Source organism: Patella vulgata, chromosome 6 (genome assembly GCF_932274485.2).
Source record: "Patella vulgata chromosome 6, xgPatVulg1.2, whole genome shotgun sequence".
NCBI lineage: Eukaryota > Metazoa > Mollusca > Gastropoda > Patellidae > Patella > Patella vulgata.
In genome coordinates, this window is record NC_065884.2 from 7,021,515 (window position 1) to 7,046,716 (window position 25,202).

General features: G+C 36.8%; 1 protein-coding gene across 1 annotated transcript; it reads left to right on the forward strand.

The window, feature by feature from the left end:
* Positions 1-304: 304 nt before the first annotated feature.
* LOC126824923 (uncharacterized) lies at positions 305-17,750 on the forward strand. Its single transcript, XM_050554373.2, has 5 exons — positions 305-444; positions 7,431-7,742; positions 8,676-8,801; positions 9,620-9,766; positions 11,296-17,750. Exons 1-5 carry the CDS (start codon positions 402-404, stop codon positions 12,564-12,566), a joined length of 1,899 nt encoding a protein of 632 aa, XP_050410330.1. The 5' UTR covers positions 305-401; the 3' UTR covers positions 12,567-17,750.
* Positions 17,751-25,202: the final 7,452 nt, after the last annotated feature.

The following is a 25,202-nucleotide window of genomic DNA, read 5'->3' on the forward strand; positions in this document are numbered from 1 at the left end:
AACGGTTATAGCAAGAATGGCCAACTCTCTATAAAAAATCTCCCATAATGTATCTTTAATTAATGTCTAATTAATAATTTAGAAAACATTTCAGGCCTAAAGAAAGACCTGCAATAGGCAGATTTAGCTCTTGCATAATGTATTTTTAATTATTATGTATGCCTACCATTTTACCTTCAAAGATGACCGAGACAAACCGCGACAAACGGTTATGCGCATAAAGGAAGATAAAAAGCTATCTCGATAAATGAATGGTCCCTTGAACTAACAGTTTACAAACCGGTCCCCATCTTTGACTAGATGGCGCTGCTGTACAGTGTTTTTAATGGGGTGTTCAGTGAAAGAATTCTGTAGATTTATCTATCAACAAAGATTAATCACTCTGTAGAAATGATTGTAGGATGAGAAAGGGTTTTATTGTTTGTGTATTATTATTAATATCAGGTAAATTCACTTGAAAGTCAAAATATACATATTTTCAGTAATCGTTTTATTGAGGTCAGAGAACTTGCCTTTTCAGCAGAAGCAGGGATCAGTTTCACCCGTTCTCTTTGATCTTCATCAAACACCGACACTCGGTCGAACTTAGTAGAGCTGTCATTTTCTAGAATGATGGATGGGTGAATAAAATAGCTGCATAATAAATTAATATCATGTACTTTGTTTTTATGACAATTGTTCAATGTCAGTAGCATGTACCAACCAAATTTTATTTTTTGAGCAATTGCTTTGAAACATGGCAGAAATAATTGCCCAAACATTAGAATTTCAAAACCGTTTAAATTTTTAGAATCGGACTTATACTTTTTTTATTATTCAATTTTTATTGATTTTGTTTTTTCGGTTTGAAATCTGGTCCAAAAAGTGGTAATTTGACTTCAGTGCAATGTAAACAAATTATTTTTCAATGAATTAACATGAAACTTGGTAGAATAACAGTTTGGTTGCTCCTTTATCCTTATTAAATTCACAATCATTCAGATAACAAATAAGACCCCTTTTTTCAGGAAAAGTGGTTACCAATGAACAGGGTTAGGCTTAAATTTGACGATTATTTGCTATTTCTCCTTTTTAAACATTTGCTCCCATCACACAAATCCTAAAATATGCATTTCAAGCAGGGGAAAAGAAGATATATGGAGAAATAGAAAGAAGGATGCGGAGAGAGGGTTTTAACTCCACTTCACTCAGACTAGGTCATTTTGGGACTAACATACACCACTGTTTTAATTCAATAATTTCCTTGTCGGCAAGGGTCTTTAGCAGTGGGGATTCCGCAGAGAAAATCCATGAGGTTGGGCAGTTGACCCTACTCCTTGGAAACTGAATCTAAACACATAATACTGTTAATATGATTTATTTAAAGTTAACAATTTTTTTTAATTGAAAAAAAAGAAAGAAAAAAATGTACAATTATGAAACATGAAATTGTAAGAAAGTAAAATTTGTTTCTAATGCAACTGATTTGTTATACCAGTAGGCGTACCTGAAAATAGATATAAAATAGTAAAATTACAACAAGGCTTTTAAGATTTCATCCTACGAAATATTCAATTAAATTCAATTTAATTCTTAATAAATAAATAAATAAAATAAATAGATATTGGTTATTTATATAAAATGATAACAATACATGGTATTATATAATAATAAATAAATAAATAGATATTTTTTATATATATAAAATAATAACAATATATGGTATTATATAATAATATTTGAAAAGTTTCAAACAACAATTGTTTTTTGCTAGCTGTTTCTTTTTGTTTATCAACTAGTTGAGGTAATAATTTTTGATATGACAGATAGTCTGGTCACTGAACGCATGAGGCCTCTGCTTCAGAGTCTATCGTAAAATAGAAAAAACAAATAAAATTAAATAAACTAAACAAACCAGCACAAAGGATTAGTTTTCATACCCACCTAATCTGATACTACTAAGTCTACTTACTATAGTGACAAACATTATTTTTGAAATTTAAAAAAGACAGCCTACTCGCAATATCGCATGACATTATGTCATATATATCAGTGATAATAAATTGGCCAAACATTTCACTTTAGTTTCTATGTGAATTATTCTTTGTAAATACAAATTCTGCTTTTAAAAACGTGCGTTAGCCTATCTGTTTTATTTATGTCGTTTCTTCGGGTCGGTTTCGGTCCATTTTCTACAGATCGAATAATGTCGGCTAAAATTTTACCATTAATATATTATAAACATGGGTAGTTTTATTTTCTAAGTCATGTTGTAACCGATCTATGTAAAAAAAAAGACAGAATAAGCACATTTTTACGGAATGAAAACAAATAGCTACAGCGCTCGCCATAGGCTTCCATTATTGATATTCCACTTCCGGTTTATCGCCATGTACCGTTATTTGTTGATTGTTTTCCTTATTCTCAATTTAACGCATGATTACGTCCATGACAATTCGGTTTGTAATTTTTTATGAATAGAATATTCTCTAAAGTGTCATTAAATCGTTAAATTATGTTGGAATATTCTTACGTAAAGAAATGGAAAATATTTGAACTTTTTAAAATTCTAGAATAAATCGTTCCACTCACCAGATACGGGCCCAACATTCTCCCGAACATCTCCCGCCAAGTTACACCACCCACCAACAAAAGTTCGTTGCTCGCGCAAAATTTTAAGAAAACCCTGCAAAAATAATTAAAATATTGACAAGTTTTTTGCCGAAACTAACCCAACAATGTCAATAACGTCATAAATTCGTCTGTCAAAACTGAGATTCACCCAGCTGCACGCGGCATTTCCTCCTGAAATTTGATTGGCTAATAAAGTTACTCGCAACTTGTGTTACTAAAAATACACTTTAGACCTGAACGTCATAACTGGTTTTCCTACGAACACCAGTAACAAACACGTGATAATCGAGTCTAAAGTAAAGAATGTTTACATCCGGCATTAGGCATTCACGCTAAATGAACACGTTTCAAACTAATATTTATCGGTATTTCCTATTTTATCAGAACTTCGGTTTTTATTCCATTGTGCAGTCGTATAATTTTCAATCTAAGCGTAATAATGGCCAAAGGCAACCTGATTGCCCTATCCACATTTATTTCGTGGGGTGAAGAAATCCATACGGAAATTGGTTTTATTAAAGAAGAGTACGTATGACTGTCAAAAACAGAAAGCGATGGTCACACATGTTTACTGCAAACTTTGTGCCAGGAATAGCAATTTTCTTATGATTTTAAATTGAAACAATGTTACAAAATGTGTGCTCACGCAAACAACATTTTGCGTGAGCAATTTTTATTGCTCGCCTTGCTCGCCCAAACCTAAATTTGCGTGAGCAGTCATCTGCTCGCCATCAATTTATTCGTGGCCAGCCCTGTAATTCGATAGCTACTTTTCCGCTTAAAATCATAACCAGTTTTTGGACCAAATATTAAGCCAAACAGAGTTAACTGCCCTTGAGCTTGGTACACGCTAATGTCAGTGTATTTTATTTTACATGTCTCTTATTATTGACATTGTAGCTGAAAGTGAAAAACATTTTAGATATTCAATTTCATTCATGTACACATGTGTTATGTACTGTACATCATGTATGTACATGTATGCATGCTGTCCTTAATGGACGTTTTGATGCAATTAACATCTCATCTCATTAAAATTCTTTACTGGAACAAAAAGAATACACACATTATCAGATTTAGAATTGATGAGACCCAAAATTAAATAATAATACTTGAATTAGTTGAATTTGCAACACAGACTGAGACATTTTTTTTAAAAAATCACTCAACTGTAGGCCTACATATAAAAATTCACAAACTTTTAATGCAAAAACAAATTGTAAGGCCCTTAAGCTGCACTTTTTACTCTAAACCTAAATGTATTGTTTGTGATCCAGACATTGAATTTAAACTGGTTTAGATTTGAAAACATTGCTGACCGTTAAGCTACAGATAGCTTTGATTTGTCATCTTAATGCAATATGGCAAGTAGGGCCTATACAAGAAAGCTCACTGTATTGGGGGCTGAGTTAGCGCTTGCATGTTGTATCATAAGGTCTGTCATTGAGTCAACTGGCGTGGTTTCGATTCCCCGGTTGAAGGGGTATTGGGATGCTGAATGGTTAGCACATGCGCGTTGTATCATAAGGTCTGTCATTGAGTCAACTGACATGGTTTTGATTCCCTGGTTAAACGTGACAATGAGTAGGGTCGCCTGTCCAACCTCGTGTTTTTTTTTTCTGGTACTCTGATTTCTTCCCACTGCTAAAAGACCCCTACGCAGATGCGAATTATTGAAATAAAATTGAACAATATGTTAGTCCCAAAATGACATGGTTTGCGTCAACTGGATGTTAAACTCGATTTCTCTCTTTCTCTTTCTGTGTCAGTCCTTAAATCCCCTCTTTTGAATTGAAAAACATGATAGGAGGTCACTGGTCACAGTGGCTAGGCTGAAGGTTGAGTGTTCAATCCCTGCATTGGCTGAGAAAGTTTATCCTGATTTTCTCTCAAAGCACACTGTATGGCGTATGCCCATCTTCATTTGCCAAGTTTGGAGCAGAATAGTAGGACGTTAAACCCCATTTCATTTCATTTTCATTTCAAAGAACTTGATACTGTAATTAAAGGCCCAGTGTAATTACAATTTGCTATTAGTCTATATAGTTACAGACAGAAGCTAGCATGTGCGGTGTCCATTGTTATTCTAGGTTATTCTACTACAAGAATTAGGCCCGATTGAAAAGATCAACACCTTTTTATAGACTCACATTTTCAAGTGGACATATACCATCAGCCCAGGGGGGGTTGGATGGCTGAATGGTTAGCGTGCGCGCGCTGTATCATAAAGTCTGTCATTCAGTCTACTGGCGTGGTTTTGAATCCCCGGTTGTACGTGGCAAGGAGTAGGGTCGCCTGTCCAACCTCGTGGGTTTTCTCCGGGTCCTCCGGTTTCCTCCCACTGCTAAAGACCCCTACGCGCAAGCGAATTATGTTAATAAAATTAAACCATATGTTAGTCCCGAAATGACCTAGTTTGTGTCGAGTGGACGTTAAACCCCATTTCTCTCTCTCTCTCTCTCCATCGGCCCAGTCAATCCGAACGCCCATGTATCCATTCACTGGGGTTGGGTGGCTGAATGGTTTAACGTATCCCCATTGGATCATAAGGTCTGTTATTGAGTCAAGTGCCGGTTTCAATTTCCTGCTTGTACATGACAAGGAGTAGAGTCGCCAGTATAACCTCATGGGTTTTCTTTGGTTTCCTCCCTCTACTAAAGACACCTGCATGCAAGCCTTGGGTCACAATCAAGTCAGGAAATAACTTTCAAATGTTTGTCTTACACCATGTCAGGCTGGATAAACATCTGACTGGCTTTTCAAATTTTCGGTCGGAAATAATATTCTGACAATTGGGTAAGCACAAACTCTACCGAGATCTGTTCTTTGACTAATGGGTAGGTGGTTGTCGTGATATCTATTGTATAAAGCAGTGGTTCTCAACCAGTTTGGAGCGGCACATGGGTGTGCCGCATAATCTGCCTAAGTGTGCCGCAAAATTTTGAACGGCACACTAAGAAAATGCGAAAAACCACATGATCCTAATTGAGTATTCACTGGTGTCTACTGGTCAGTTCATAGCTGTGTTTTTCTTCATTTAGTTTGAGCCATTCGATGTGTCTATGACTAGTCTGTGTCTACGGTTGTATGCAATCTATGACTTGTTATGTTTTTATTTTGCAAAATTCAAATATTTTTCATATATATTTAGCCAGGTGTGCCGGTATTGTTTCATGTGTTCCAAGGTGTGCCGCTACCAAAAAGAGGTTGAGAACCACTGGTATAAAGATTCAGATTGAAAACAAACAAGGGGGTTGGATGGCCGAAGGGTTAGCATGTGCATGCTGTATCATACAGTCTGTCATTGAGTCAACTGGCGGGGATTTCGATTCCCCGGTTGTACGTGACAAGGAGTAGGGTCGCCTGTCCAACCTTGTGGGTTTTCTCCGGGTCCTCCGGTTTCCTCCCACTGCTGAAGACCCCAACGCGCAAGCGAATTAATGAAATAAAATTGAACTACATGTATGTGTTAGTCCAGAAATGACCTAGTTTGTGTCAAGTGGACGTTAATAAACCCCATTTCTCTCTCTGAAAAAAACCCCCCAACAAAATATCTTTTGAATTGTTCCACGAAATTGGTTTTGATTTGTCACGGATATAAAAATATTACCCATACTCACAATATTTATTGGATTTTTTTTTTGTCCCCCGCCTTTCGAAGAAAGCAGGGGACTATTAAAATGGGTTCGTCCGTCTGTCTGTCTGTCTGTCTGTCTGTCCGTCTGTCTGTCCGTCTGTCTGTCCGTCACACTTTTTGGGACACAATAACTCTCTTCCTAATTGAGCTAGAATGTTCAAACTTGGTGTATGTGTTTATTAGGTCAATGCCTTGATGGAGTTCGAAGATGAGCATTTTCCGCTTAGGGTAAGCAGAGATAAGCAATTTGATTGGTTGATGCTTTGGGACACGATAACTCTCTTCCTAATTGGGCTAGAACGTTCAAACTTGGTGTATGTGTTGATTAGGTCAATGCCTTGATGGAGTTCGAAGATGAGCATTTTCCGCTTAGGGTAAGCAGAGATAAGCAATTTGATTGGTTGATGCTTTGGGACACGATAACTTTTAATTGAGCTAGAATGTTCAAACTTGGTGTATGTGTTTATTAGGTCAATGCCTTGATGGAGTTCGAAGATGAGCATTTTCCGCTTAGGGTAAGCAGAGATAAGCAATTTGATTGGTTGATACTTTGGGGCACGATAACTCTCTTCCTAATTGAGCTAGAATGTTCAAACTTGGTGTATGTGTTGATTAGGTCAATGCCTTGATGGAGTTTGAAGATGAGCATTTTCCGCTTAGGGTAAGCAGAGATAAGCAATTTGATTGGTTGATGCTTTGGGACACGATAACTTTAGTTCTAATTAAGTGAGATTGATGAAACTTGGTGTATAGATTTATTATATGAATACCTTAACTAAGTTTGATAATGAACATTTTTTGCTGAGGGTAAGCAGAGTGATAAGCAATTTGATTGGTAGAAACTTTGGAACACAATAACTCTCCTTCTAATTGAGGTAGAATGTTCAAACTTGGCATAGGTGTCTATTAGGTGAATGTTTAAACTTGATGTATATGTAGATGTTCATTAGGTGAATGTCTTGACTGAGTTCAATAATTAACATTTCGAGCTGAAGCTAAGCAGAGCTAATCGATTTCATTTGTCGATGGTTTGGGACAAGATAATCTTGATTCTATCTGATAGAGAGTGATGAAACTTAGTGAAAAAAATAAATGTGCGATTAATTAATATGTGTCATCTATTTATTTTGCAATTTCGGCGGGGGACATCAGCCTCACTGTTGGCTTGTTTTTTTTTCAGAGCCGATATGTAGCGTGAGTGAATTAATAATAACGCCTCAGTCTGTAGATGGTATTGAGGGAGACGTTCTAACAGTTAAATGTCAGGCTAGAAACCTTCGTCACCCTCCCAAAAATATATTCTGGACGCGACAGAGCCTCAGTACCGACGACCACAAACAGAACTTCTACCAACATCGTGAGAATAATGTGACTTCATCGTTTCATATTATTAAATTACACAGGTCGGATGCCGGTATCTATAAATGTGTGTTGATAACGTACGACAATACAGAAACAGTCAACAAATTAATCCTTCATGTTGCTAGGAAATGTAAGTAAAACAGGTGCGGATCCAAGGTGGGGGGGGGCACCTTTGTGGTGGCGAACAATTTGCGTGATAGAAGAACAAAAATATTTAAAAATGGTAGTGATCCCCGTCGTTGATTGTCCGTCAGTCCGCCCACCGAGGGCCGGGCTTCGCACTCCCAAGTGGGGGCAGCACCCCCCCACCCCCACCTTTCTGAAAATCCTGGAGCCACCCTTGTAAAATGTGACTAAATTCAGAGGTTGATTCTAGTCGTTAGGGTGGGACAAAAACTTGAGGTCCTGTGTACATGTTAGTGTGCATGTAAAAGAATCCTTCACAGTTTGAATTTGAAATAAGCGTAGGCCGTAGACAAGATTCCCCTCATAGCACACTATATTGTGTATGCCAATCTTCATTAGTCTAGAGCGGGGTTAGATGGCCGAATGATTAGCATGTGCGCGTTGTATCATAAGGTCTGTCATTGAGTCAACTGGTAGGCCGTAGCTCAACTGTTCGGGCAAGTTTTCCCTCATAGTCATAGCACACTATATTGTGTATGCCAATCTTCATTAGTCTAGAGGGGGCTTGGCACATGCGCACTGTATCATAAGGCCTGTCATTAAGTCAACTGGTGTTGTTTCGATTCCCTGATTGAACGTGACAAGGAGTTGGGTTGCCTTTCCAACCTCTTGGTTTTTCCTCTGGGACTCCTCCAGTTCCCTCTCACCGCCAAAGACCCCTAAGCACAAGCAAATTTTGAAATGAAATTGAACCTTATAAATGTTAGTTCCGAAATGACCTAGTTTGTATCGAGTAGACGTTAAACCCCATTTCTGTCTTTTTTTTAGAGTGATAAGGGAGATAACTGTATATTTTATATTTCAGCCATCAGTCCATCGTGTGGACATACAAGATTTAGATGTATGACAGGAGATAATTGTATATTTTATATTTCAGCTATCAGTCCGTCATGTGGGCATACAAGATTTAGATGTATGACAGGAGATAATTGTATATTTCTACGATATAGATGTGATGGAATTCCTCATTGTACCGACCAATCAGATGAAAAAGATTGTCCAAGTTTGTAACAATATTTACTCACACAAAAATAATATCTCGGTTCCCAGAGAATCCTGCGGGAGAGCAGTTTTTGTTTTCTTTTGTTCTTATTTTGTCAAAATCTGGCTGTTTTTTCATTTCTATGAAACCACTAAATTATTATAAACTCTAAATAAGACACAGAGAAAATAAATAAGATTTTGAAATAGCGGCCAAATAATTCTGTGACATCATACAGATTAACATGTTTTTTTAATGCCGTATTGGCGACTATAACATGGCATCGATACCGTACTCATTGTCAAAGCATGGATTCTGCTGGCGATTTGAATCAAAGTCTGTGCCAACGGTACTTTCAGTCATCTCTCTCACAGAAATAGTTCTCGGGAAATATAAAACAGTCTACTGGAGAAATAAAAACATGTCACACGGCCCATTTTTTATGATGAGGCTATATCTGAAAACCAGAATATATTTTTTTTGTGGCCTTAAATTGATTCTATGTTAACCCTTTAAAACTAGCTTGATACATGTAAATATTGACAACCATGGGCGATTGGATGGCCGAATAGTTAGCATGTGCGCGCTGTATCACAAGGCCTGTGAGTCAACTGGAGTAGTGTCGCCTTTCCAAACCTTGTGGGTTTTCTCCGGATCCTCCGGTTTTCTACCACTGCTAAAGACCCCTACACGCAAGCGAATTATTGAAATAAAATTAAACTATATGTTAGTCCCAAAATGACCTAGTTTGTGTCAAATGGACTTTAAACCCTCCCACTCTCTCTCTCTCTCTCTGTCTTTAGCATATCAGTTTTACAGTATTACTGTGCTTGTTTCAGGATCCGTCTGTGAATCAAAGTTTCGGTGTCGCAACGGTCAATGTATAGATCATTTATTTTTATGTGATGGTTCTGATGATTGCGGAGATTATTCGGATGAATTAAACGACAGTTGTCGATTAATCCACATGGAGGATCCGAAAATAGGTAAGTGGGTTCTACGTCATGGTTTCAAGCTAATACATAAACCTTTAGTGGCATTTAGCGATTGGAGACATTACAGAACTAACACAGTTATATGGGAAAACAATCACTGGTTTATTATACACATGTATACTCTATCGTTATCAAGCACAATGACATTAAGTAAACTGGGGGGTCTATATATATATATATATAAATGTACAATATGAAGTCATACTTAATTAATTGTTATTAATTATTAAAGGAGTTTGTGATTATAGTTAACTATATTTAACGACAAAGAGCTTGATTACACTACAGTCTACAAGTACATAAAAATATAGATAAACATGAAACCATTTTGTATTACTGTTAGAAGAGTTATAACAGTTAATAGTTCCCACGTTTTAAAACCTATTAACAGTTATAACTCTTCCTGGGGGGTTAGGATGGCCTAGTGGTCTAGAATGTCACGCTTCGACCTCTAGTTGGCGGGTCACCTCTGGCATGCTTTGTGGTTTCGATCCCTGGTGTGAGCGTATGTGGCGGTTTACTCCGGGTACTCCGGCTTCCTCCCTTTGGTGGAAGCAGACGTTAAACACTTAAGAACAACAATAACTCTTCACTCAGAGAAATGAAATGGGGTTTAACATCCTACTGTTCTGCTCTGACTGGGCAAATATAGACAGTGTGCTATGAGTGAAGTGGTCCTATGGCCTACTCTTATATCGATTTCCAACTGCTAAGGACCTAACAAGGACCAATCTGGTTAAAACACAGATCCAATTTCGTTTAGTTTTAATAGTTCAAAATTTTGTTTTTACTTGTCTTTACTACACTTGGATCTGGAAGCGTTGTTATTTAACTCGTGTTCTGCTTGAAATGAGGGGTCAGCCAATCAAATGGTCTGTCGAATCGAGCGCTTGACCTTTTTTGCGCGGAATTGTGGGTAGACATTAGCGGCAATAGAAATCAAAACAAAGCATAAGTAGATAAAAAATACATGGTGGTCGCTAATTGGTTAATCGAATGACTGACGTAATCGGGTCAAATGTCGCTTGCTTGGTACCTGACATCATAGAACGTGAACTCCCACTATAACTTGTTAGATCTACATGTCGAAAGCATAAAAAACGAAACGAAATATAGATCTATATTTTAATTAGATTGGACAAGGACAACTGTCGTTAGGATATTACAAAAAAACAAGGTCCCGTGTATACATTGGTGTGCACGTAATAGATCCGTTTACAGTTTGAATTCGATATAAGAGTAGGCCATAGTGCCGCCCAGGCAAAATTTCCCTCATAATATTGTGTATGGCATATGGCCATCTTCATTAGCCCAGTCGAAGCAGAACAGTACACTTATGGCATATGCCCATCTTCATTAGCCCCGTCGGAACAGAACAGTGCAACAATAAACCCCATTTCATTTCTCACACATGCAATCATTGACAAGTAAGAATTGTTCCTAAAATTCTCGTCGGATCCCTTATTGTGACATCTTGTGTGATTGTTACTTAAAATATGTTCTTATTGTTTATATTACAGATGATGTGACACTTGTGTCCCCTACTCCACTTGATCCAGATGCCGACCATTTTAATTGGTTGAAAACAACGGTCTATATTGTGATTGGTTGTACTGTGGCCTTAGTCATCTTCATTTCATTTATAGTTATCATAGTATTTCGTGTTAAAATGAAAAGACTTCGCGCTAGACGAGTCGCTAGAGCCTTGGAGAGACACAGACGACACCAATCAGGCTCGCAGCACGGTCGACCGTCAGAACACGAGGCCTTTCTTCCCGTAGGTTCTAACTCGCATTATGGTAACATCATCGTGAATGTTAATAACGGCGTTCAATACGTACCTAATTCTGAATTTGGTGGATTGATGGAGGCGCCGCCTTCGTATGCTGAAGTAGTTGGCGTTGAATTAGAAGTCCGTGATTCTCCGCCTCCCGCCTATAGTACTATTGATAGAAACCCAAAAACTACTGTAGAGACTGCCACTAACACCAGTCGTCACGATCTATCTTCCACCGTCGCTACTGCAAATCTTATGCAAATTCAGCATCAATCATCTAATTCCATTCAAACTGTCCCTGAAAATCGTGCTCAGTCTTCAAACATTTTTACGAGTGTCGAAGGAGCTGTAGGTGCAGTGCGTGCTAGTCATTCTAACATTAACGCAAATAGTGCTAATATATCCTTGACTAACATAGACAATTCTGTAGGACATATACTCACTCCCCCACCCCCTTCATGTTCATCAACTTCATCACATGACAATAATACACCTAGAGTTATCTCCCCTAGACCTAGTGCTTCAAGTAGTTCTCATGACAACCATTCAGTCTCACCTCCACCATCTAACATCTTCATGTGTGTAGAGGGCGCTGTTAAACATCTGAATCGACCCAGCACCTCCACTGACGAAACATCAAATACGCCATCAACCTCTGAAACTCCGGTCACAGAAACACCCCCACAAGCTGCCCTTGATTCATCTGCAAATAGGTCCGCTGATGAGACGTTGGCCAATCAAGATACAGATGTCATCCCAGCAGCAAGCGGCCATCTTGCCGTATGTGGTGGAAAAATCTTTTTGAGATCTGATAGTTCAAGTTCTACTGGTACGTCTGCTGTTAGCCCACCCATAAAAGGTCATTTAGAGGTCAAAGGTGGTCAAATCGTGATCAAACCCGAGAGAAGTACCCCTGGTCCCGTTTCAGAAGTGCCCAGATCTAGTGATAGTGATACAGGATCTTTAGGACGAGGGGCGTTACAGGTACGCGAGGGAAGAATTGTTTTACGTTAATCAAGACGTGTCGTACATTACAAAATTTTCAGATGACAATGAACCATCCGTTTTTTTATTGGAATTCAAAAATATTTAGAATTTTTTAGATCTTCATAGTGCCCTTATTTGGTATAAAATACCATGCAGATGAAGAGAAGCAGATGCAAGAAAACTTAAACTGAAATATTTTAAGAAAGTAGCTTTTTCATTGGTCAAGAGCTAAAATCTATGCTATGATTGTAGTGCCCAGCCAATGAATAATCAGTATTCTTAAAATAGTTACGATTTAAAGATGCATTATGTTGATGTATTATAATTACAGGTTAAAGATGCATTATGTTGATGTATTATAATTACAGGTTAAAGATGCATTATGTTGATGTATTATAATTACAGGTTAAAGATGCATTATGTTGATGTATTATAATTACAGGTTAAAGATGCATTATGTAAGAGTTAAATCTTGTGCCTATAGCAAGTTTTTATTTTGGCTTCAAATGTTATATAAATTATACTGTTTGAATGGTATTTAGTAATTGAACACATTAAAATAAACACAACAGTTCTATAGATACCAATTACTGTATTTCTATTAAAGCTATGTTTCAACAATGATTCTCTTGTCGTTATCGTTGTGCTTGATAAAGACAAGAGAATCATTGTTGAAACATAGCTTTAATAGAAATACGGTAATTGTTATCTATAGAATTGTTGTATTTATTTATTTTTATGTTATATAAATTAGAGGGGGTTGGATGGCCGAATGGTTAGCATGTGCGCGCTGTATCATAAGGCCTGTCATTAAGTCAACTGGCGTGGTTTCAAATCCCTGGTTGTACGTGACAAGGAGTAGGGTCGCCTGTCCAACCTCGTGGGTTTTCTCTGGGTCTTCCGGTTTCCTCCCACTGCTAAAGACCCCTACGTGCAAACGAATTATTGAAATAAAATTAAACCATATGTTAGTCCCGAAATGACCTAGTTTGTGTCAGACATCTATTTACATCACAAGTCAAGTCTGTAATAAACTTTCTAGATCACTGGATGACAGAGATTTAAACGGATTGAAAAATGATCGCTATTAAATGATTTGATTTTAATATTTGAGTCTATTTTTCAACTAGTATAGCAAGAATGGCCCGCACTTTATCGACATCTTACATAATGCATTTTTAATTTTTTGTGAATAGAGTGTCTGAGAATCTTGTCATACAGTGCTTCCTATGATAGTTCTACGCATTTCATAGAAATCGGGGCAGTGTTTCAATAAAACTTAAATCTTCTTAAATCGTCTTAAACTAAAATTTCGTCCTCACTTAAGATAGATGAGTTTCACAAAACAATTTTAAGCATACTAAAATCTATTAAAATTGCATTTAAGTTAGAATCGAACTTCGTGAAAGGCATAAAATTTAAAATTTCATTTTGATTTTACTTAAAATCTATTTTAGTGATTTTAGCTTAAGTTTTTGTGAAACAGGGCCCAGAAATGATCTTGATTTGATCAGGGGTGGACATTAGAAGTTTTTGTTTTTCTAACTGTAATGTACGCTCGTAGATGTAAATAGATCCATTATTTGTATGTTTCTGTGATCATAGAAGTTATTTCTATGTTAACATGTTCAGTACACTCCAAGTGTATCAGTCAAAATAAGTCAACGCTGATTGGTTAATCAATGTCTGACATCATAGGGTCAAAAGCCACTCGTATGACCCCCTGACGCGACCTCCCAGTACAACTGGTCAGATCTTCATGTAGTGTAGGCCATTGAAGTTATAAAAAAAAAAAACGAAACGAAATATAGATTTGTATTATAATCAGATTGCTCCAAGTGTATCAGTCAAAAATTCATATGAACACGTGTAGTTCATTAGCATCTCATTATATTCACTCAGAATTTTTTGCAAACTAGAACAATCTTTTTCCTTTTAAATTTAAAGGGCACATAAAATGGGCGAGAAGACTTTTCAGTACATACAGCCAATGGTTACTATATCCACTTATTCTGTAGTCAATTTCTTTTATTTAATTAGGGGATTAAGGAATCAGTCAGGCATTAATGAATACGTATGCCAGCTGTATGTAGGTAATTTAGGAATAAACATTCCAAATACGCATATTGGTCACTGTGATGTCACTGCCGTCTGAGGGGATTAAGAGTGTTTTCGATAATTGGCAAAGTCGTTTTTATAGTTGGTATCTTTTTGCGACTTTAGTGTAGATAGCTGTATTAATTTTATAATCAGATTGGTGTGAACTTGCCGTAAAGTGGATATAGTAACCATTGGCTATGGGTACCAAAACGTTTTCTCGCCCATCTTATGTGCCCTTTAACATAGACAAATTCATTTTGGGTACAGATTGGCTCCGAAACAAGAGAATTCTTGCAGCATCTTATCCTAGTCACTCAGATGTTTTGGAAAACGTAACTAATTTATACACAGACTAAATCAATTTGTCAAAGAAAAATTTAGAATTGTCTTGGAGCATGGTTTCCAATTCGGCCATTATGCCTGTCTTTGACCGCTGTTTGTCTTAAAGACAAAACTTGGAGTATACGGTCATAAAAATTCATTTTTTTTATAAATGTTTTATAAAAATCAAATTACAATTGTGTATATTATAATTATGTATATAACATTACATGAAACTATTCTTCTTGGAATATATTGTGATGGCCTGTCTTATTTACATTTATACCGTAATACCGTACTTAAATTAAAATCTACTTAAACATGCATAATGCAAGTGTACTGTTCTTGGATTTAAAATCTCATATACATACAATATGCAAGTGTACTATTCTTGGATTTAAAATCTAATTGAACATGCATTATGCAAGTGTACCCACAGATCCTATTTCGTTTTGTTTTTGGGGGGTTGGATGGCTGAATGGTTAGCGTGCGCGCGCTGTATCATAAAGTCTGTCATTGAGTCGACTGGCGTGGTTTCGAATCCTCGGTTGTACGTGGCAAGGAGTAGGGTCGCCTGTCCAACCTCGTGGGTTTTCTCCGGGTCCTCTGGTTTCCTCCCACTGCTAAAGACCCCTACGCGCAAGCGAATTATGTAAACAAAATTAAAAACCATATGTTGGTCCCGAAATGACCTAGTTTGTGTCGAGTGGACGTTAAACCCCATTTCTCTCTCTCTCTCTCGTTTCGTTTTTTATAGTTCAAAATTCCATCGAAAGTATAAAAAAAACGAAACGAAATATAGATCTATGTTTTAATCAGATTGAATGACTACATGTAAATGCCATTGGAAGAATTTATAGTCGATAAGGAGGCTACAGTAGAACATGAAATTATTGTGCCATGAATTTATTGCTGATTGTTCTAGTATTGCCGATTGTATCCGGGCCCTTATTCACGAAAACTTAAACTAAGATACAATCGAAATTTTAAGAAATACTGCATTTTGATTGGCTGACCAATATGCAAATTGGATATATGCAAATTGATTTTACTGGTCAGCCAATTGAATTGCAGTATTTCTTAAAATTTCGATTGTATCTTAGTTTAAGTTTTTGTGAATAAGGGCCCCGTACTACGGACAAGTTTACATGAAATAAATGCAAAGTTCAATTACAACATTTAATTATGTCATGAAATTAATGCTAACTATAGTCATTAGTATTAATTCCATTCATACAAACATTTCATGACTAAGATTGTAAGACATTTGTGTATGTATAAAGTTTTTTTTTATAGTAGAATATTTTACATGTTTTCGTTATAGAAAACTCAATCACTCCTTCACAACATTTTCTACTTTCATTTCCTACTTTTATAATTTTACTGTTCCATAATTAGTGGTCTTAATACATCTTTGGTGGGGTTTTATTTGCTTGGTTAAAGAAGGGTTAATTGCAATAAAAAATCTGACAGAATCAATCCCATCCTTGTTAGCCCCAGTGGTATCGCTTCGTTATACTCCATTCGGAATGAGACCACAGTGGTATCACCCCATTCTACTCGAGGCAGAATGATACCACTGTGGTATCGCTCAGTTCTACTCCATTCGGAATGAGACCACTGTGGTATCACCCCATTCTAATCGAGGCAGAATGATACCACTGTGGTATCGCTCAGTTCTACTCCATTCGGAATGAGACCACTGTGGTATCACCCAATTCTACTTGAGGCAGAATGATACCACTGTGGTATCGCTCAGTTCTACTCCATTCGGAATGAGACCACTGTGGTATCACCCCATTCTACTCCAGGCAGAATGATACCACTGTGGTATCGTTCAGTTCTACTCCATACGGAATGATACAACTCGGATACCGAGGATGAATCAATCCTAAATGGTCCATTCATCAAAATACTAAAAAGTGGACAAATTCAGCAACATTGTGCTGTAAATAGTGGATTTGAAAAAAAAAAAGTCCATATTTTTAGCTGAGTTTGACCATTAAAGTTGATTACATCAGTAAGTTCAGAATATTGATTTAAAAACATAAAGCACAATGCCAGACGCTGCTCCGGACAGTCCTGCTCTGGATAGCTCTGCTGTGAAAGCCCTGTTCTGGATAGCTCTACTCTGGACAGTCCTGTTCTAGATGGTCCTGCTGACATTATTTTTTTTCAAGAATTTGAATTGTATGTGTTCTGTTCTAATAATATGTTGATGGTCAGTATAACAAAATTGATACCTGGTCTTATGTACTGTGTGCCCGGGAGAATAGCATTGTCAGGGCAGTAGCTTTTGACCCCAAAGTTGCGAGTTTGTTTTAAACATCCAAACTCGAATCATGTAAAAGTTATAAACAAATGATTTAGTGCTATATATTTATTGGTGGGGGGTGGGGAGGAGGGCTTAGCCATTGAGACAACTTGATTCACCCTTATATTTTATTTGGGAAAAGAGATTTAAACTTTTGTCTATGGTTGTTGTGAATTAATTTTCGAGGAGGGTCTTAGTCAAGGTAGACATCTAATGCATTGGTGGGGGGATAGGGGTGCATCTAAGCTTGCTTGTGTCTGTGATTGGTGTGAATTATTTTTTTTTAACTCCCGCTATAGGATTGAGGACGATCTTAGCCAAGGGAGACAACCTTGATTCTTTGTTTATCAATCATGACGTGTATATGTTTAATATAGGTATATTTGTATATTATTATAAGTCATTGTACAGGTGTTTTTTTGTATATTCAAACAGTATTAGCTTATTATATATATTAAAGGAAGTATTTGGTGCATTATATTATTTTATGTTGTTAAGTCAGTCATCATGACTAATAGGACGGAGACAAAGAGTTACTACACGAATATAATTCCTTTTATTCAAAGGTGGGGGTGGGGGTCCCATCCGAACAACTAGACAGCTATCCTTGTACCCCAGTAATACTAATAGACAGTTGGGTTGGATGGCCGAAAGGTTAGCGCATGCAAGTTGAATCATAACATAAGGTCTGTCATTCGGTCAAATTGGCGTCGTTTCGATGCGCCGGTTGTACGTGAGAAAGTGTAGGGTCGTCTGCCCAACCTCGTTAGTTTTCTCGGGCGGGGTACTCTGGTTTCCTCTCACTGCTACAGACCCCTACGCGCAAGCTCATTGTTGAAATAAAATTGAACCATGTGTTAGTCCCGATATGACCTAGTTTGTGCCGAGTGGACGTTAACCCCATCTCCCCCCCCCCCATCCATTATACTCAATATCTCTAATCCCCACCACTCTTGTTCTGTACGCTGATTTTTGTTGACTTTTTGTACTAAAATGGATGGAGAGTGTTTGAATTTACATTTTGCCATATTCTGTGGATTGTTACAGTGACATGTACCACGGATCCGTACACGTTTACTAATATGCTACTTCCAGTATGTGCATTTCAAAATTTACATAAGTCAACCTTGTACATGTTTTGGAGCAAAATCGAGTTCGAACCCAGGACCTCCAGTGCCTAGCTCAGACTGGAAAACAGACTGGAGTTTGACGAGTTCGATTCCTGCGTTGGCCGAGAATGTTTATCTGGAATTTCCGGCGTAGTTCCCAATTGTCAGTGGTGCAGAATGGAGGACCTGGCAAGGGACAAAGTATAGTCGTTCGGTTGGGATTAAAAACCGAGGTCTTTTGTACACATTGGGGTGCACGTAAAAGAACCCTTTGTAGTTGGAATTTGATATAAGAGTAAGCCGTAGTGCCACTATCCAGGAAAAATTTCACTCATAGCACACTGTATGGCATGTGCCTGTCTTCATTATCCCAGTCGGAGCATAACAGTAGGACGGTAAACCGCCGTTTCATTTCATTTCCAGCGCCATACCCATCGAACCACCTTCAATAGTAGCAGTATTGCCATGTACACCCTTGCAGATCTCGGTTTGAAGGCCGATAATAAGCAAATAAAATATTTATATCTAATCCAATTTGAAAATAATAGCAGGACAATGGGCCTATTTTGTTAAAAAAAAATTAATTATTTATACTTGAAGATGTCAATAAAAAATAGAGAATTGAATTTACAAAAATATAGAATTTAATTTAACAAAAATATAAAATTCAAAATACATGTGCAACAATTTAAATTTATTAAAGAAAAATATAGAATTTAATTTACAACAATATAGAATTTAATTTAACAAAAATATAGAATTGAATTTACAAAAAATATAGAATTGAATTTACAAAACAATAGAAATTAATTTACAAAAATATAGAATTCAGTTTACAAAAATATAGAATTCAATTTACAAAAAATATAGAGTTCAATTTACAAAAATATAGAATTTATATCAATACTGGAAACTAAAATGTGTTTACAAAAATATTAATCATATTTATAAATAACAAATATTAATATATTCATAAATTTGTTTTAAAAAATATTAAATATTTTCTTAATTGATGTGTTTTAAAAAATATTAATGATAAAAAAAAAAAAACAACGATAACTATAAATGTACCACGTTATGTATTAATATTTTAATTTATATTTTTAGGAGAAAGACAGGGAATAAACATAACGACCCGCCATTTTCCTATTTAATGGTATCGAATAATTATAATTTTATGATATTTTTGAATAAAATCATTATGTACAATAATGGTAGGGGTGTTGATGACGGTGACTACTGTGGTGATTGGACATGGCTGAACGAATGTAATGGTATTGTCCATGGTAACCATAGTGACTACTGTGGTGATTGGACAGGGCCGTACGACTGTAATGGTATTGTCCATGGTAACCATGGTGGCTACTGTGGTGATTGGACAGGGCTGTACGACTGTATGTCATTGTCCATGGTAACAATTATGACGGTGACTACTGTGGTTTAAACAAGGTTATACCATGGTGATGGTGATTACGGATAACGATGAATACATTATAAAGAAAAGAAAACGGGTAAAAATACGTAATACTCTTCCGATGAATAGCAACCAATAACAATACTTGACAACATATTAATGAATAACAACGAATAATATTTCATACCTTCCCCATGAATAACAACCAATCACAACCAATGAATAACAATACTTGATACTATCAATATTTCTTGATGCCATAACAACGAATAACAATACTTGATACTATCAATATTACTTGATGTCATAACAACGAATAACAATACTCGACGGCCTTCCCATGAATAACAATTTAGCACCTTCCCAATAAATAATAGCCAGTAAACATACTTGGCATCTCTCCAATAACAATACTTTACACCCCTCCAGTGGATAACAACGAATAACAATACTTAATAGCCTCCTCGATGAATATCATCGAATATCTATAGTTAATACCCTCCCAATGAATAACAACCAATAACAATACTCGATGCCTTCCAACGAATGACAACTTGACACCTTTCCAATAACACCCAATAACGATACTTGATGTCTTCCCAATGCATAACAATACTTGATAGCCTTCTCGATGAATATCAACAAGTATCCATAGTTAATACCCTCCCAATGAATAAGAACAAAAACAATACTTGATGCCTTCCAACGAATAACAACTTGGAACCTTTCCAATACATAAAAGCCAGTGTCCACACTGGATACCTCGTGAAATCCTTTACAACAAACAACATTACTTGATCCCCTATCAATTAATAATAACCAACATAGGCCAGAATGATCTAAACTATCGCGTTTCAAAATTATCTTGTCGTACGTTAAATCCTCATTCTGGACGCCTCGTATGCTACAATTAATGTAATACAGGATAAACTATTAGACGACCACACAACAAATCACAGAGTCCTTTAATTCATGCTTGAAGACTCACTTATTTAACCGTGAATACCAAACGTGACAGTGCAGCTCAGAGGCATCAAGTAGAACAGTTCTAGATGAGAGGCGCTATATAAATTCATTATTATATTATTGTTATAGACAAAATAATAAAACAATATTATGATAATAATTTGATACACTAGAAGACAACCACACATAATAATCATTTGATAAACTAGAAGATAAACAGGGACAACAAAATAAACCAATACAATATGATACATAATAATATTTTGAGCAACTAGACGACAATCACACAGCAAAACACAGATACAATAATAAAAGAATAACAAAATAATAATTTGATAAACTACTACAATCACACAACAATTCATAGACAAAATAATAAAAAAAATAATAATTTGATAAACCAGAAGACAACCGCACAGCAACACAGAGACACCATAATGAATCAATAATATGATACACAATAATAATTTGATAAACTAGAAGACAACAGCACAACAAAACAGAGACAACATAATAAAACAATAAATAAAACAAGACACACACTCTTTATATTCAAGGCATTCCCCGATCTGCTATGGGGGCTGATGTAACTAAATCTGATGGGTAGTTTATTCAAGGTATTCTGTAGTCTGCTATGAGAGTTGAAGTAACTAATTCTGATGTGTAGTGATGGTGGTTATTCAAGGCATTCTGTAGTAACTAATTCTGATGGGTAGTTATTCAAGGCATTCTGTAGTAACTAATTCTGATTGGTAGTTATTCAAGGCATTCTATAGTAACTAATTCTGATGGGTAGTTATTCAAGGCATTCTGTAGTCTGATATGGGAGTTGAAGTAACTAATTCTGATGGGTAGTAGCCATGTTGTTTGTGTACAAATTTACTAGCTCGCGTCCATCCGTAGGAGAAGCCATATTCATCCTTACCAAGCTTCTGTTTGATTATCTGGCCTGTTGGGTAAAATGAGAAACAATAAATGAAATAGCCACGGAGCTGGTCGTCCTGAGCGATAAAGGAGTGTAATTAAAGGGCGCGATAAGGGAGTCTTGTTAAAGGGCGTTATAAAGGATTGTAATTAAAGAGGATAATAAAGGAATGCGATAAAGAAGTCTTGTTAAAAGGTGTGATAAGGAGTGTTATTAAAGGGCGTGATAAAGGAGTTATAAATGAGTGTGATAAATGATAGAGGAGTAAATGATGGAGGAGTGTGATAAATGATGGAGGAGTGTGATAAATGAGTGTGATTAAAGATGGAGTAGTGTGATAAATGAGTGTGATTAATGATGGAGTAGTGTGATAAATGAGTGTGATTAATGATGGAGGAGTGTGATAAATGGGTGTGATAAAAAGGAATATTTTGAAAATTTCAATTTATTCTGGGCGAAGTTATGAATGTTTGGGGCTTTGACTTTGCAAACACTGGTCAATTTAAATCAACATTGATGGGCTTCTTATATCCAATATTTAAAGTAGGTAAGTCTCTAACTCAATATATCATCCAAAATCTTCTGCATTGAAAACACGAATTATTTGTCAATTTAAATCAACATTGATGTTGTGATGTTACCGGGAAAAGACGGGCTTCTGATATCCAATATTTAAGACAAAATAAACATTTTACCATTGGTACACGAATCGTGTACCATAATGCATTTCAGCGCCATTTGTAACAAGGAAGAAGAAAAACGAGGCTAGACATATTCCACAAGTCATTTCAAATGGTGACGCAATATTTTATCTGTAGAGCATGCGCAATAGACTGGAATAACCAGACGCTCGAGATTGCCATTCGACTGAGACTTCTGGCTTATTTCGCCGAACATAACGAATTTGAAATTAGAGTAAAAACCTAAAAAGTATGAATGTAAATCAGTCTATATACATTCAGATTACATAATTATATGCATTGCTGTGACACTACGGTGTCGTTAAATAGATCAATTATGAATTACCTCCCCTTTGTGATACGGCCCGTGATACTAGGGTGACACTATCGTCTAGGCCTTTATTCGACTTCACGTTGTGATAACTATTTCCAATGTTAAATTAAGACTGGAACACTTTTTACGTTAACTATGTTTTTTATATCTTTACAACATCCATAATACAGGAAACTAGACACACATCTACGACATTAATATAAGCTACATATAAGTTCTCTTTCCCCAGTTTGTGTTTACAAGATTACGATTAACATCATTCTCTTTACCCCACCATTTCGTAGGACAAGTTTACTGATGTACCCCCTAAGTCCTACGACTTAACGGGGTGCTCTAATTCGAAAGATGTTTATTTCCCAGCCTTTCAGCCCAGGAGGCTGTGGTGTTCCCAGCTTCCCAATGATATCCAAAGGAAATTCGACCGCGCACGTTCGTTATAAAGAGGTTACGTGCATGAGTCATGTATCGAGCCCCGGGAAATTGACCATGTACCTCCTTTATCGGATTGGTCAGCTGCACAGACGCTATCCTGGATTTCAACACAGTATACTTATATGGGCACCTCGGATGGCGGCTAACCGCGATTCTAACACATGGGATTACCATATTTGGATTATCAGACTATGATGTCATTGCCCGACTTTAGACCACCAGTGTTGTTAGCCTATTTCTTGTTGTCAGCGGTACTAGCTAACGACGACGAAACATTAACCAGAACCTCTCTACAGAATCCAACCTCGTGGGTTTTCTTCGGGTCCTCCGGTTTCCTCCCACTGCTAAAGACCCCTACGCGCAAGCGAATTATTGAAATAAAATTAAACCATATGTTAGTCCCGAAATGACCTAGTTTGTGTCGAGTGGACGTTAAACCCCATTTATCTCTCTCTCTCTCTCTCTCTCTCTCTCTCTCTCTCTCTATCTCTCTCTCTACAGAAATTAGGTAACTTCCACAGTATATAGACCCCATAGTGTTATATTGCAACCCATTTGTGTCAATTTCTAGGACCCAAATAGTAGCGATTTAGCTCCCTTAAGACACAATGAAAATGTTAAAATTGGCACACTAATTATATTATATGCGTTGCGATCCATAGAGATTTAGCTCATTTAATATTACCTTTCTTAAAACTAAGTTCTCCTGGTTTCCTCGCTGTGTAATCAAAGCGTGCTATGACTTTTGTGTTACGACGATGAGTAACATCCTGGACATTAGTAAAATCATCAATAAATACTTCATCATTCTTCACGTCTTCCTCAACACTATCGTCGTCAACCACGTCACATTCATCCTCTGATGTCGACGTGGTATCATCGCATATTTTCTTAATACGGGTCTTTGATGTGCAAATTTCTGTTACAAAAAAATAAAATAAAAGTAAAACAAAAATAAGAAAATGTGGGTCAATAGTATTGATGTGATTACCTACATTTGAATCTCGGTGTTTTTCAAAACGGGTTGGGGGGGGGGGGGGGTTAGCACGTGCGCGCTGTATCATAAATCATCAAGTAAGTTAACTTTATCACACTCATAAATAAAACTTTTTTTTATCACACTACTCCATCTTTAATCACACTCATTTATCACACTCCTTCACCATTTACTCCTCTATCATTTATCACACTCATTTTTATCACTCATTCATAACTATTTTATCGCGCCCTTTATTACACTGCTAATACACTGGTTTTCACGTGCGCACTGTATCATAAAGTCTGTCATTTAGTCAACTGGCGTGGTTTCGAATCCCCGGTTGTACGTGACAAGGAGTAGGGTCGCCTGTCCAACCTCGTGGGTTTTCTCCGGGTCCCCCGGTTTCCTCCCATTGCTAAAGACCCCTACGTGCAAGCGAATTATTGAAATAAAATTAAACCATATGTTAGTCCCGAAATGACCTAGTTTGTGTCGAGTGGACGTTAAACCCCATTTCTCTCTCGCTCTCAAAACTGGTTGACGTTTCTCAGTGGTAGTGTGGGTATCGTTACGCGATTTGTTTTGTAATTGTACTGAAACTATCTATTAAATACAATCTATGGGCGTAAAATTTTAAAATTTTTGACGATACCTTCCCGCGTAAAAACTGGGTGATTTGATGATATATTTGGACTAAAACAATATTCAAACTAATTAATCTATAAAAGCATTTGCTTCAAATCCCTCTCAAAACACTGTAATCGCTAGGACATTTTCTCTCACTTTTTCCACGTCCGCTCACCATCAAATTTATCATAATACACATCAAGCGCTCCCTAACGCAAAGAGGTCAGACAACCAACGCGTGCAACCTTTGACGTCACTCGAGGAGACAGCCCTTAATCCTTAGACTGCCATTTAGTGACACTCTCTCATTTTTGTCCTGTGCGCGCTCAATGGGTGTTTATCAAGGAAACCAGTATTTTTGAAATAAGATCGGGTGTCTCTACTTGCCATACATACCAAAATTGCCATACTTATATTGGAAATAACCACCCGATAAATACTTTTGTGGGAAAGTATCTTTAA